The sequence below is a fragment of the Salmo salar genome, chromosome ssa01 (genome assembly GCF_905237065.1).
Source record: "Salmo salar chromosome ssa01, Ssal_v3.1, whole genome shotgun sequence".
Classification (NCBI taxonomy): Eukaryota; Metazoa; Chordata; class Actinopteri; order Salmoniformes; family Salmonidae; genus Salmo; species Salmo salar.
The window spans coordinates 163,644,872-163,660,944 of NC_059442.1; the positions used below are offsets into that span (position 1 = coordinate 163,644,872).

At 41.3% G+C, this 16,073-nt stretch overlaps 1 protein-coding gene across 1 annotated transcript; it reads right to left on the reverse strand.

Moving 5' to 3' along the window:
- Positions 1 to 177: 177 nt before the first annotated feature.
- Positions 178 to 14,735, reverse strand: fut10 (fucosyltransferase 10). Its single transcript, XM_014144497.2, has 4 exons — positions 14,451 to 14,735; positions 13,484 to 13,763; positions 1,040 to 1,875; positions 178 to 679 (listed from the first exon to the last, which is right to left on the reverse strand). Exons 1-4 carry the CDS (start codon positions 14,538 to 14,540, stop codon positions 455 to 457), a joined length of 1,431 nt encoding a protein of 476 aa, XP_013999972.1. The 5' UTR covers positions 14,541 to 14,735; the 3' UTR covers positions 178 to 454.
- Positions 14,736 to 16,073: the final 1,338 nt, after the last annotated feature.

The window sequence follows — 16,073 nt, forward strand, 5'->3', positions numbered from 1 at the left end:
ACATAATAAAAACAAGATAAAAGCAGTATGGTAAATTGACACTGTTGCTTTAAATGTAAACGTAACATTTGTCAGGTGACGACATATTCCTACTCCTGAACGTGATCGACTCCTGAAGGAATTTGGTTTAACGAAGATTAAGGAAGGTTTCGTTAGAAAGACCAGACATTCTCTCACTTTTAGAATCACTCACATATTTTTATTTTTTGGTTGTCAAAACTATGGTTGATAACAATAGCTATACAGCAAGCTATCTTTTGAAATATTAAAGATATGAAATATATTGATCAAAAGTTATTGTGTGACTGTCATTTTCAACCATTAGTCATCATATGTGGACCATTTTCATTTTCATAGTGCTTCTGAACTTTGACACACCACCAAAGCACTGGGTGGCCATAGAAAAATGATTCTGTATCACAACAAGGGACATTTCTATGTGAATTATAGCGTTTTAGTCAGTGAATACCTCCTTCCAGTACTGCGCCACAGTGAAATTCTTGTTCCTCTCAGCCAAGTGACGCAATGCCCTAGCCTCTTTCTTGGACTGCTCGTAACTGGCCGTCCAAATTCCTCGCAAAGATGTCCAGTTTCTAGGGTCTGAAGCAAAGTCAAATACCCTCGGAAGTGGACACTTTAGGTGGTTTCCCTCTGCTTGCCAGGTTTTAGGAACAAGGCCCTGTTTGGGAAGCAGAAATATTACTATATAGGCACACTAGAAAAACAAAATACTGGTGCAGGTCTATTTCATACTACCTTGAATATTATTATTATTATTAACACAATATTGTGTTACAGTCTTGTAATGTATATAATTTAAAGCCAAATGTATTTTTTATTGTGTGTATGGACCATGGGATAACTAGTTGTCATCATGGAGTCAGCTAATGGGGATCCAAATTAAGATTCATTATAATCAGCTATTTACTGTCAAACGAATCATATTGTCAAACTGTTGACACACCAAGTAAATAGTACTCTAAGGAATGAGCAACCTTATCATTAGATGTCACAAATAAAACAGTTCAGTTCATGTTACCTTTTTCTGTCTGTCGATGTTCTCCCACACCCTGCTGCACACCATGCACTCAAACACATCTATGTAGTTCTCCTGTGTCGGATCCTGGACACCCCATGGGCGTTCCTTCAGCTCCTTTACCAACTCCAGGTTGGAGACTTCACGCTTCAGCTTCCACTCCAGATAAGTGGCATACTCCCCGTCGTCCTCATCTAGTCTCTTCAGATACAGAGCCAGTTTTTCAGGGGGCTCGTCTGGGACGACTACAACCGCACTACTGTTGCTCGGCAGCCATTGCCGAACATTGGGAGCCCCGTAATACACGGGGACCACCCCAAGCTTGAGAGGCCTCCATAGTTTCTCGGTGATGTAGTCGTCGCAGACGGCGTTCTCAAAGGCCAGAATGAATTTGTACTGGGCCAGGATCTGGTAGAAGGCCTGCTCCTCCATGGCAATCGAGTCCCTCAGATGGGAAGGCAGGTCTTTGTTGTGGAGGCATTGTCCATAGGAATCAACCTTGATGTGCTTCATTAACTCGCTAACATAGGCATCCCGGTCCGACGGAGGGTCGCAGTCTGACTGGACGTACACCACCGGGGCTAGTGTTTTCCTCAGCTCATTCTTCTGGTCTAGGGGCACCAGGTAGGTCTGAGAGGTCAGGACCTCCAGGTTCTCCAGGTACTGGGAGGTGAGGGGCAGGTGGGAGTGCTGGCTGAAGGTGGCCGTGTGGTTAAAGAGGGTGATGACGGGCTCGTGGAAGAGCTTATAGTTGTTTTTGGGCGACTCCTCGTGAAACAAGGCCCACTGGTGGTGCGCTCTCCTCGGCAGAGGAAGACTCTCGATGTTGAAATCGGTGCCTGGTTTGATTCAAGAGGGTTGGAAAGGGGAGACATTAGTATAGAGTTTACATGTCTTGAATGTGAAGGGTCAGCACATTGAATGCAATGCTGACCATTTTGCTTATTACTACATAAGTAATACGTAGAGTAGATTAACATAAAATATGTTTTATATTCTTCCTTCCATCTTGTCTGAGCTGACAGACATATTACTCTGGGATCTGAAGAATGATGAAGTAACAGTTGTATGTCTTTTTGCCTTGCAGTGTTTATAATAGTAGATGCCAGGTATTTTGTTACCATCAGAAATGTTCAAATCAATGTGTCTCGGATATCCTCTTAAATCGGGTGCACTTCTGTCCTTTTCCAGGCTGTCAATATATATAGGAAATCCTCAATGAGAAGGTTAATATTACAGTAATAAGATATATATAGGAAATCTTCAATGAGAAGGTTAATATTACAGTAATACTAAGATATATATATAGGAAATCCTCAATGAGAAGGTTAATATTACAGTAATAATAAGATATATATATATAGGAAATCCTCAATGAGAAGGTTATTATTACAGTAATAATAAGATATATAAAGGAAATCCTCAATGAGAAGGTTATTATTACAGTAATAATAAGATATATAAAGGAAATCCTCAATGAGAAGGTTATTATTACAGTAATAATAAGATATATATATAGGAAATCCTCAATGAGAAGGTTATTATTACAGTAATAATAAGATATATATATATAGGAAATCCTCAATGAGAAGGTTATTATTACAGTAATAATAAGATATATATATAGGAAATCCTCAATGAGAAGGTTATTATTACAGTAATAATAAGATATATATAGGAAATCCTCAATGAGAAGGTTATTATTACAGTAATAATAAGATATATATATAGGAAATCCTCAATGAGAAGGTTATTATTACAGTAATAATAAGATATATATATAGGAAATCCTCAATGAGAAGGTTAATATTACAGTAATAATAAGATATATATATAGGAAATCCTCAATGAGAAGGTTATTATCGAATCAAATTCTATTCGTCACAGACCTTACTGTGAAATGCTTACTTACAAGCCCTTAACCAATAATACAGTTCACAAAATAGAGTCAAGAAAAATATTTACTAAATAAACTAAAGTAAAAATGAAATAAGGCTATATACAGGGGGTAGGGGTAAAGTGACTATGAATGTAGGTGGGGAGGGGGGGATCAATGTAAATAGTCTGGGTGGCCATTTGATGAATTGTTCAGCAGTCTTATGGCTTGGGGTAGAAGCTGTTAATATATTCTAATAAGATATAAAGGAAATCCTCAATGAGAAGGTTAATATTATTCAAATTAGATATATATAGGAAATCCTCAATGAGAAGGTTAATATTACAGTAATACTAAGATCTATATAGGAAATCCTCAATGAGAATGTGACTATTACAGTAATACTAAGATCTATATAGGAAATCCTCAATGAGAAGGTTAATATTACAGTAATAATAAGATATATATATATATATAGGAAATCCTCAATGAGAAGGTTATTATTACAGTAATAATAAGATATATATATATAGGAAATCCTCAATGAGAAGGTGACTATTACAGTAATAATAAGATATATAGGAAATCCTCAATGAGAAGGTTATTATTACAGTAATAATAAGATATATATAGGAAATCCTCAATGAGAAGGTGACTATTACAGTAATAATAAGATATATAGGAAATCCTCAATGAGAAGGTTAATATTACAGTAATAATAAGATATATATAGGAAATCCTCAATGAGAAGGTTATTATTACAGTAATAATAAGATATATATATATAGGAAATCCTCAATGAGAAGGTTATTATTACAGTAATAATAAGATATATATAGGAAATCCTCAATGAGAAGGTGACTATTACAGTAATAATAAGATATATAGGAAATCCTCAATGAGAAGGTTAATATTACAGTAATACTAAGATATATATAGGAAATCCTCAATGAGAAGGTTAATATTACAGTAATGCTAAGATATATATAGGAAATCCTCAATGAGAAGGTTACTATTACAGTAATAATAAGATGTATATAGGAAATCCTCAATGAGAAGGTTAATATTACAGTAATAGTAAGATATACACTACCGTTCAAAAGTTTGAGGTAACTTACAAATGTCCTTGTTTTTGAAAGAAAGGCAACTTTTTTGTCCATTAAAATAACATCAAATTGATCAGAAATACAGTGTTGACATTCTTAATGTTGTAAATTACTATTGCAGCCGGAAACAACAGATTTTTTTATGGAATATCTACATAGGCCCATTATCAGCAACCATCACTCCTGTGTTCCAATGGCACGTTGTGTTAGCTAATCCAAATGTATCATTTTGCAGTTGTTAGCACAGCTGAAAACTGCCGTGCTGATTAAAGAAGCAATAAAACTGGCCTTCTTTAGACTAGTTGAGTATCTGGAGCCTCAGCATTTGTGGGTTCGATTACAGGCTCAAAATGGCCAGAAACAAAGAACTTTCTTCTGAAACTCGTCAGTCTATTCTTGTTCTGAGAAATGAAGGCTATTCCATGCGAGAAATTGCCAAGAAACTGAAGATCTGGTACAACGCTGTGTACCACTCCCTTCACAGAACAGCACAAACTGGCCCTAACCAGAATAGAAAGAGGAGTGGGAGGCCCTGGTGTCCAACTGAGTAAGAGGACAAGTACATTAGAGTGTCTAGTTTGAGAAACAGATGCCTCACAAGCCCTTAGTGCCTGCAAAACACCAGTCTCAAAGTCAACAGTGAATAAGCGACTGCGGGATGCTGGCCTTCTAGGCAGAGAAAAAGCAATATCTCAGACTGGTCAATAAAAAGAAAAGATTAAGATGGGCAAAAGAACACAGACACTGGACAGAGAAACTCTGCCTAGAAGGCCAGCATCCCGGAGTTGCCTCTTCACTGTTGACGTTGAGACTGGTGTTTTGCGGGTACTATTTAATGAAGCTGCCAGTCTTTAAATGAAGTGTGTGTTTTGTCCTATTTTTATTTATATATACAGTAGGGAGAACAAGTATTTGATACACTGCCGATTTTGCAGGTTTTCCTACTTACAAAGCATGTAGAGGTCTGTAATTTTTATCATAGGTACACTTCCAACTGTGAGAGACGGAATCTAAAACCAAAATCCAGAAAATCACATTGTATGATTTTTAAGTAATTAATTTGCATTTTATTGCATGACATAAGTATTTGATCACCTACCAACCAGTAAGAATTCCGGCTCTCACAGACCTGTTAGTTTTTCTTTAAGAAGCCCTCCTGTTCTCCACTCATTAACTGCACCTATTTGAACTCTATACCTCTATAAAAGACACCTGTCCACACACTCAATCAAACAGACTCCAACCTCTCCACAATGGCCAAGACCAGAGAGCTGTGTAAGGACATCAGGGATAAGATTGTAGACCTGCACAAGCCGGGATGGGCTACAGGACAATAGGCAAGCAGCTTGGTGAGAAGGCAACAACTGTTGGCGCAATTATTAGAAAATGGAAGAAGTTCAAGATGACGGTCAATCACCCTCGGGTCTGGGGCTCCATGCAAGATCTCACCTCGTGGGGCATCAATGAACATGAGGAAGGTGAGGGATCAGCCAAGAACTACACGCAAGGACCTGGTCGGATTAAAATCCTGCAGCGCACGCAAGGTCCCCCTGCTCAAGCCAGCGCATGTCCAGGCCCGTCTGAAGTTTGCCAATGACCATCTGGATGATCCAAAGGAGGAATGGGAGAAGGTCATGTGGTCTGATGAGACAAAAATAGAGCTTTTTGGTCTAAACTCCACTCGCCGTGTTTGGAGGAAGAAGAAGGATGAGTACAACCCCAAGAACACCATCCCAACCGTGAAGCATGGAGGTGGAAACATCATTCTTTGGGGATGCTTTTCTGCAAAGGGGACAGGATGACTGCACCGTATTGAGGGGAGGATGGATGGGGCCATGTATCGCGAGATCTTGGCCAACAACCTCCTTCCCTCAGTAAGAGCATTGAAGATGGGTCGTGGCTTGGTCTTCCAGCATAACAATGACCCGAAACACACAGCCAGGGCAACTAAGGAGTGGCTCCGTAAGAAGCATCTCAAGGTCCTGGAGTGGCCTAACCAGTCTCCAGACCTGAACCCAATAGAAAATCTTTGCAGGGAGCTGAAAGTCCGTATTGCCCAGTGACAGCCCCGAAACCTGAAGGATCTGGAGAAGGTCTGTATGGAGGAGTGGGCCAAAATCCCTGCTGCAGTGTGTGCAAACCTGGTCAAGAACTACAGGAAACGTATGATCTCTGTAATTGCAAACAAAGGTTTCTGTACCAAATATTAAGTTCTACTTTTCTGATGTATCAAATAGTTATGTCATGCAATAAAATGCAAATTAATTGCTTAAAAATCATACAATGTGATTTTCTGGATTTTGGTTTTAGATTCCATCTCTCACAGTTAACCTGTTGGGGATAGGGGGCAGTATTTGCACGGCAGGATAAAAAACGTACCCGATTTAATCTGGTTACTACACCTGCCCAGTAACTAGAATATGCATATAATTATTGGCTTTGGATAGAAAACACCCTAAAGTTTCTAAAACTGTTTGAATGGTGTCTGTGAGTATAACAGAACTTAAAATGGTGTAAAATAGTCATATTTTTGAAAAATTGAAGTAATAGCATATCTAAGGATTTGAATAACGTGCCACAGGATTCAACTGGCTGTTGAGTAGGTGGGACGCAAGCGTCCCACCTAGCCCATAGAGGTTAAAGTGTACCTACGGTAAACATTACAGACCTCTACATGCTTTGTAAGTAGGAAAACCTGCAAAATCAGCAGTGTATCAAATACTTGTTATCCCCACTGTGTGTATGCGTGTGTGTATGTATGTATGTATGTATGTATGTATGTATGTATGTATGTATGTATGTATGTATGTATGTATGTATGTATGTATGTATGTATGTATGTATGCATGCATGTATGTATGTATGTACCGTAATTTCCGGACTATTAAGCGCACCTGAATATAAGCCGCACCCACTGAATTTTAAAAAAAAGTATTATTTTGAACATAAATAAGCCGCAGGTGCCTACCGGTAAATTGAAACAAATGAACTTTACACAGGCTTTAACGAAACACGGCTTGTAACAAAAATTAAATAGGCTTTAACGAAGCACGGCTTGTAAAAAAAATAAATAATAATCCAGTAAACAGTAGCCTACCAAGAAAGTCATTGGTCACCATCTTCCTCCTCCTGTCCACTGAAACCATCTCCTTCGGTGTCGGAGTTGAATAGCCTCAGAATTGCTTCATCCGATATTGGATCGTTTTCATTGTCGCTCTCGTCACTTTCATCCGTAGGCAAATCCCCCGTTGAGCCCTCTTCAACACGCAGCAGTCCAGCCTTTGAAACCAGTTGATGATAGTGGATTTTTTGACAATGCTCCACGCTGTCAGGACCCACTGGCAGACTTGACCATAAGTTGCTCTTCGCATGCGGCCCGTTTTAGTGAAGGATTTCTCCCCACTTGTCATCCAAGCCTCCCACTGAACACGGAGCGCCACCTTAAATGCACAATTTACACTGATGTCGAGTGGCTGCAAATACTTTGTTGTGCCCCCAGGAATCAGGGAGACAAAATGACTCCCGTAATCAGAATGATGGGAAGTTTGAGAGCGCTGGATTTAATCAAATGTTTTATTATATATATATATATACATACATACACACACTGCTCAAAAAAATAAAGGGAACACTTAAACAACACATCCTAGATCTGAATGAAAGAAATAATCTTATTAAATACTTTTTTTCTTTACATAGTTGAATGTGCTGACAACAAAATCACACAAAAATAATCAATGGAAATCCAATTAATCAACCCATGGAGGTCTGCCTTCCTCTTGCAGGAACTGCTGACACTCCAGCCACATGAGCTCTAGCATTGTCTTGCATTAGGAGGAACCCAGGGCCAACCGCACCAGCATATGGTCTCACAAGGGGTCTGAGGATCTCATCTCGGTACCTAATGGCAGTCAGGCTACCTCTGGCGAGCATATGGAGGGCTGTGCGGCCCCCCAAAGAAATGCCACCCCACACCATGACTGACCGACCGCCAAACCGGTCATGCTGGAGGATGTTGCAGGCAGCAGAACGTTCTCCACGGCGTCTCCAGAGTCTGTCACGTCTGTCACATGTGCTCAGTGTGAACCTGCTTTCATCCGTGAAGAGCACAGGGCGCCAGTGGCGAATTTGCCAATCTTGGTGTTCTCTCGCAAATGCCAAACGTCCTGCACGGTGTTGGGCTGTAAGCACAACCCCCACCTTTGGACGTCAGGCCCTCATACCACCCTCATGGAGTCTGTTTCTGACCGTTTGAGCAGACACATGCACATTTGTGGCCTGCTGGAGGTCATTTTGCAGGGCTCTGGCAGTGCTCCTCCTGCTCCTCCTTGCACAAAGGCGGAGGTAGCGGTCCTGCTGCTGGGTTGTTGCCCTCCTACGGCCTCCTCCACGTCTCCTGATGTACTGGCCTGTCTCCTGGTAGCGCCTCCATGCTCTGGACACTACGCTGACAGACACAGCAAACCTTCTTGCCACAGCTCCCATTGATGTGCCATCCTGGATGAGCTGCACTACCTGAGCCACTTGTGTGGTTTGTAGACTCCGTCTCATGCTACCACTAGAGTGAAAGCACCGCCAGCATTCAAAAGTGACCAAAACATCAGCCAGGAAGCATAGGAACTGAGAAGTGGTCTGTGGTCACCACCTGCAGAACCACTCCTTTATTGGGGGTGTCTTGCTTATTGCCTATAATTTCCACATGTTGTCTATTCCATTTGCACAACAGCATGTGAAATGTATTGTCAATCAGTGTTGCTTCCTAAGTGGACAGTTTGATTTCACAGAAGTGTGATTGACTTGGAGTTACATTGTGTTGTTTGTGTTCCCTTTATTTTTTTGAGCAGTATATATATATATATATATATCATGTTTTTCAGAGGGGTCAAATACTTATTTCCCTCATTAAAATGAAAATCATTTTATAACATTTTTGACATGCGTTTTTCTGGATTTTTTTGTTGTTATTCTGTCTCTCACTGTTCAAATAAACCTACCATTAAAATTATAGACTGATCATTTCTTTGTAAGTGGGCAAACGTACAAAATCAGCAGGGGATCAAATACTTTTTTCCCCTCACTGTGTGTGTGTGTGTGTGTGTGTGTGTGTGTGTGTGTGTGTGTGTGTGTGTGTGTATATATACTTAGTACTTGGTGGCAAAACCCTTGTTGGCAATCACAGAGGTCAGACGTTTCTTGTAGTTGGCCACCAGGTTTGCACACATCTCAGGAGGGATTTTGTCCCACTCCTCTTTGCAGATCTTCTCCAAGTCATTAAGGTTGAGGCTGACGTTTGGCAACACGAACCTTCAGCTCGCGCCACAGATTTTCTATGGGATTAAGGTCCGGAGACTGGCTAGGCCACTCTAGGACCTTAATGTGCTTCTTCTTGAGCCACTCCTTTGTTGCCTTGGCCATTGTCATGCTGGAATACCCATCCATGTCCCATTTTCAATGCCCTGGCTGAGGGAAGGAGGTTCTCACCCAAGATTTGACGGTACATGGCCCCGTCCATCGTCCCTTTGCTGCAGTGAAGTTGTCCTGTCCCCTTAGCAGAAAAACACCCCAAAGCATAATGTTTCCACCTCCATGTTTGACGGTGGGGATGGTGTTCTTGGGGTCATAGGCAGCATTCCTCCTCCTCCAAACACAGCGAGTTGAGGCCAATGAGCTCCATTTTGGTCTCATCTGACCACAACACTTTCACCCAGTTGTCCTCTGAATCATTCAGATGTTTATTGGCAAACTTCAGACGGGCATGTATATGTGCTTTCTTGAGCAGGGGGACCTTGCGGGCGCTGCAGGATTTCAGTCCTTCACGGCGTAATTACCAATTGTTTTCTTGGTGACTATGGTCCCAGCTGCCTTGAGTTCATTGACAAGATCCTCCTGTGTAGTTCTGGGCTGATTCCTCACCATTCTCATGATCATTGCAACTCCACGAGGTGATATCTTGCATGGAGCCCCAGGCCGAGGAAGATTGAAAGTTCTTTTGTGTTTCTTCCATTTGCACCAACTGTTGTCACCTTCTCACCAAGCTGCTTGGTGATGGTCTTATAGCCCATTCCAGCCTTGTGTAGGTCTACAATCTTGTCCCTGACATCCTTGGAGAACTCTTTGGTCTTGGCCATGGTGGAGAGTTTGGAATCTGATTGATTGATTGCTTCTGTGTACAGGTGTCTTTTATACAGGTAACAAACTGAGATTAGAAACACTCCCTTTAAGAGTGTGCTCCTAATCTGAGCTCGTTACCTGTATAAAAAACACCTGGGAGCCAGAAATCTTTCTGATTGAGAGGGGGTCAAATACTTATTTCCCTCATTAAAATGCAAATCAATTTATAACATTTTTGACATGCATTTTTCTGGATTTTTTTGTTCTTATTCTGTCTCTCACTGTTCAAATAAACCTACCATTAAACTTATAGACTGATCATTTCTTTGTCAGTAGGCAAACGTACAAAATCAGCAGGGGATCAAATACTTTTTTCCCTCACTGCATATATATTTTCCCTCAATGCTCATCACTAAGCTAAGGAGTCTGGGACTAAACACCTCCCTCTGCAACTGGATCCTGGACATCCTGATGGGCCGCCCCTAGGTGGTAAGGGCAGGCAACAACACATCTGCCACGCTGATCCTCAACACTGGGGCACCTCAGGGGTGCGTGCTTAGTCCCCTCCTGTACTCCCTGTTCACCCACGACTGCGTGGCCAAGCACGACTCCAACACCAGTTCACTGATGACACAGAAGTGCTAGGCCTGATCACCAACAACGATGAGACCGCCTATAGGGAAGAGGTCAGAGACCTGACAGTGTGGTGCCAGGACAACAACCTCTCAATGTGAGCAAGACAAAGGAGCTGATCGTGGACTATTGGAAAAGGAGGGCCGAGCATCGACGGGACTGAAGTGGAGCGGGTCGAGAGTTTCAAGTTCCTTGGTGTCCACATCACCAAAAAACTATCATGGTCAAAACACACCAAGACAGTTGTGAAGAGGGCACGACAACACCTTTTCCCCCTCAGGAGACTGAAAAGATTTGGGATGGGTCCCCAGATCCTCAAAAAGTTGCACCATTGAGAGCATCCTGACCGGTTGCATCACCGCCAGGTATGGCAACTGCTCGGCATGTGACCATAAGGCGCAACAAAGGGTAGTGCGTACGACCCAGTACATCACTGGGGCCAAGCTTCCTGACATCCAGGACAAATATACTAGGCGGTGTCAGAGGAAGGCCCAAAAAATTGTCCAAAACTCCAGTCACCCAAGTCATAGACTGTTCTCTCTGCTACCGCACGGCAAGCGGTGCCAGAGTGCCAAGTCTTGGACCAAAAGGCTCCTGAACAGCTTCTATCCCCAAGCCATAAGACTGCTGAACAACTAAACTAATCAAATTGTAAATGAGAACTTGTTCTCAACTTGCCTACCTGGTTAAATAAAGGTCAAATAAAATAAAATGGCCACCCAGACTATTTACATTGACCCTCCTTTGTTTTGACACTGCTGCTACTCGCTGTTTATTATCTATGCATAGTCACGTTACAATTGACCTCGACCAACTTGTACCCCTACATATTGACTCAGTAACGGTACCCCTTGTATAGAGGCTCGTTATTATTATGTAAATGTATTGTGTTACTTTTTGATTGATGAGATTTTTTTTTACTTTAGTTTATTTAGTAAATATTTTATTAAGTCTATTTCTTGAACTGCATTGTTGGTTAAGAGCTTATAAGTAAGCATTTCACAGTAAGGTCTACACCTGTTGTATTCGGAGCATGTGACAAATAACATTTTATTTGATAAGTTCATTGGAGTTAACTGCACCTTAGAAATTGCAGCCCAAATAAGTAACAGACACATCTCAACATGAACTGTTTATAGGAGATTGGCCATGGTCGAATTGCTGCAAAGAAACCACTACTAAAGGACAACAATAAGAAGATACTTGCTTGGGCCAAGAAACACGAGCAATGGACATTATACCTGTGGAAATTTGTCCTTTGCTCTGATGAGTCCAAATTGGAGATTTTTGGTTCCAACCGCCATGTCTTTGTGAGACGCAGAGTAGATGAACAGATTATCTCTGCATGTGTGGTTCCCACCGTGAAGCATGGAGGAGGTGGTGTGATGGTGCCTTGCTGGTGACACTGTCTGTGATTTATTTAGAATTCAAGGCACACTTAACCAGCATGGCTACCACAGAATTATGCATCGAATGCCATCCCATCTGGTTTGCGCTTAGTGGGACAATAATTTGTTTTTCAACAGGACAATGACCCAAACCACACCTCCAGGCTGTGTAAGGGCTATTTGACCAAGGAGAGTGATGGAGTGCAGCATCAGATAACCTGGCCTCCACAATCACCCGACCGCAAACCCAATTGAGATGGTTTGGGATGAGTTGGACCACAGAGTGAAGGAAAAGCAGCCAAAAAGTCTCTCAAGACTGTTGGAAAAGCATTCGTTGTGAAGCTGGTTGAGAGAATGCCAAGAGTGTGCAAAGCTGTCATCAAGTCAAAGGGTGGCTACTTTGAAGAATCTCAAATATAAAATACATTTTGATTTGATTAGGACTTTTTTGGTTACTACATGATTCCATATGTGTTATTTCATAGCTTTGATGTCTTCACTATTATTCTACAACGTAGAAAATAGTACAAAAAATAAAAATCCTTGAATGAGTAGGTGTGTTCAAACTTTTGACTGGTACTGTCTACAGGAAATCCTCAATGAGAAGGTTAATATTACTGCAACAATAAGCATATGGATGTACACAATGCAAATGGATACATATAACTCTATAGTTCACTCTAAGAAAATCATGGTTAGCACCAAGGTACGAGGTAAGAACCAAATGTGATTCTGAACATACATTAAACTGCATTGCAATTCCAGCAAGAGTTTTTAAAGCTATACACATAAGGCAGGCCTACAGGATATGCACATTTTATCTATCATCAATCACTGTTTCACAATAAGGTGCTCTAGGGTGAACTATTTACTTGGAAACAGTTGAACCAATAGAGTTACGTACAGCTGCAATACCAGGGCCTTCTCTTCAGCTTGGACCTACAGAACAATGGCTCCCTCTAGTGTACATTTGATTTTGTTTACTCAAATCCAAAAACCCGGTTCCATCCCGACTGTCCTGTATGACACCAATTGAAGAATCAGAGGATGCAAATGGTATAACAAACCGTCCATGTAGATGATTACACCACAACAAAGATGGCCTAATCAGTTTTCACTTGACTGTAAAAATGTACTACATCTTGTCCTCCTTCAAGCCTTTTGTCAACTAGGCTAAGTATCATGAAAACAAACAATTAATCTATATCAAACACCATACCAAGTTAAAATAATGATTTACACTTAACTTCAGGAACTATACAGACCCATACATTTTCAAATGTTCAGATGTTCCTATAGTTTCAACAAATGAATAAAAAAATAAAGGTCTCACCATAGAAAAGGAAGGCCTGTGTAGATGGGTGAGAGTAGAGGGTCCTGTTGATGGTGAAGAAGCACTTGTTTGTCCCACACTCTCCTAGTCGGCCAATCTCTCCTGTTAGTGGGGACCACCATACAATGTAAGGGTACTGGCCCTCTGGACCTCCAGGGGAGGTTCTCTCACTGGCCAACAGTCCGCCGCCATGTAAACGATGTCTCCAGCCTGACTCGTGTAGGTCCCTTGGAGGGAGGATGTGTACTGTCCTTTCAAACTGACCAAGCTCCACCACCACCTATGTAAAGACAGAAAATATATATAGTATCTTTTTGACACCACACTGTCTGGGAAGTATATGGATTCTGAACGATTCAGGTTATGGTCATTTTCATGAAGATGTGCGATGCATGCAATAACATGCACCTCAGCATTAACACACACATGCAGCCTGACAGTAAAACCCCACAAAAGTATGATGATGATGATACATGCAATAATGCATGTATCGCTAAATGAATGACTTTAAAATACCAACAGACATCTAATTCCATGCATTCTGGAATATACCAGTTACTGAAATGGGATTGAGATGGTTAACCAGGTGGGAAAAGATAAGGAAATACCAGAGCTGAAAGAGATTCTAGTTTTCATCCCAGTATTAGTCAGATAGACCAAGCAGACCTAGGAAAAGAGATTGGGGATGGAATCTATTGTGTTTCTACATTTTCTACCGGCAAACAAAAGATAGGAATCAACACAACTCTCTATATGCAAATGTGTGCGTGCAAAGCGTTCGTTATTATATATAGTGCCACGTTCTTGAAGACACAATGTAAGCTCTCCTAGAGCTCTGGAGAAAAATGAATACATTTCACAACGGTGGAAACCTTTGGCGTGAAAAGGTCACTACTGTCGTGTACAACTGACACTGTTTCTGTTCGACCTCGATACTTTTCGTTCATGTCACTGTAACGATAAATACCTGCAGAGTAATCAGAAGGAAAAGTACAGCTGATAGACAGAGGAAGAAAACAAAAAGTTTCCTCAAAGAAACTATTGAAAGTCTTGCCATCTTTCGACTATTGAGCAGCACGGAGGGAAAAACAACTTGCTAAAACTCATACTCAAATGTTCCTCTGTTCAGTGGCGTTTCTAAAATGATTTCAAATTGTTTAATTGTATTGTTAATAGCGAATAGCTTGTTTTGAAGTAGCGGAGATGCACGCGGCCATTTTCCATATTTATGTTGGTAATGAGGGGATTCGATTATCTGGCCTGGGTTATCAACGGATGAAAAGTGATAGCATTCGTTTTGGAACCGGGCTGCCTCCTGGGTGTGAGCCAGGTGCCCAGTTCAAAGTCCACTCGAGAAATCGGCTCAAAACAAAGTAATGTATCCTAGGCTAGGTTAAGCATGTTGAGTAATGAGTAGGAATCTGTGTTTTCACATTCAAAAATGATTGCTTTTAAAAAACGCTTTATCTGCCTTCCCAATGAAAACTAGTTTGCACATTCGACCATATATTTCACGGAAAAAATATATATTGTATGTTTCTGGAAGATGTACCATGTTGCCTTGTTGACAACCTAACCCGGGCAGTGCAGATTTCTGTTCCATTTGAGAAGGGCGCTCCTCCCTCACCGCTTTTGGCCGTTCACATCACGGGCCATAGACCGGTGCACCGCGGCTCAGGTTCATAGAGCTCCCTCAGCAGCTTCAGAAACATCAGGGGAGGTCCCAATTCTCATTGGTTATTGTACCCTTCCGTCAATCAGAGACATCCTAGGAGTCTGATAGGCTTGTGCAATAGGCTAAATGAACACATCAACAAACATACATGAAGATAAAATCGCATGAAATAGTACAAATACATTAAATGAGACATAATTATAAGTAATTTTACATGAAGGTATCGCTATCTATCGATTGATCTATGCTTTTGGGGGGTGGGGACAAATACATAACTTGAATGTATGATAGGGCCTACTATGAAATGTTGGTAAAAATCCAGAAAAATGACCTTCAGTTGTATTACAGTAGTTGTATTGCACTACTTTCCGGGTGCAAACTGTTGTTTCTCAGCCTAAACATTTGCTCCAGTGCCCATGTTAAGGATCCCACAATGCTTGCTTAGCGAGTACCGCTTCCCCCTGATTCAGCTCATACCACTACTCGAAATCAGGACCTCCTGAAGCGGCCCAACCCATCTCACTATGGAAATGGCCTTCTTGAATGGAGCAAGGGGCGACACTTCATGCTGATGAGTGATTTTCACAGATCCCATCTGCTACACCAATCTATTTGGAGACCTACCTAGTGTCCACTTTAGATTTAATCAGTCCATGTGTGGGTTGGTTCTTTACAAGACCTTCACCTTCTCTTTCACATTTTTTTTCACTTTATGTAGGCCTTTTGTACATGTGAAATTGTTTTATTTGTCTGCTCCAGATTTCTCTCTCTTAGAGCCAAAGTATCGCGGAAGAGGAGCGTTAACATTTTAATGTTTTAACAGCGTTAACATAAGTCATTTCCGATTGAGCCAACATATGCATCGTTGACCTTGAATACAGTCTCCGCGACCACGGGAACATTGCCTTTAATTGT

What these genes read in the sequence shown, in the direction of transcription:
- fut10 (XM_014144497.2), bottom strand. Translation starts at nt 14,540, where the DNA reads ATGGCAAGACTTTCAATAGTTTCTTTGAGGAAACTTTTTGTTTTCTTC. An exon ending in ACAGGCCTTCCTTTTCTATG is followed by an intron (nt 1,876 to 13,483) that starts GTGAGACCTTTA and finishes GAATCAAACCAG; the next exon opens with GCACCGATTTCAACATCGAG. An exon ending in ACATCGACAGACAGAAAAAG is followed by an intron (nt 680 to 1,039) that starts GTAACATGAACT and finishes CTTCCCAAACAG; the next exon opens with GGCCTTGTTCCTAAAACCTG.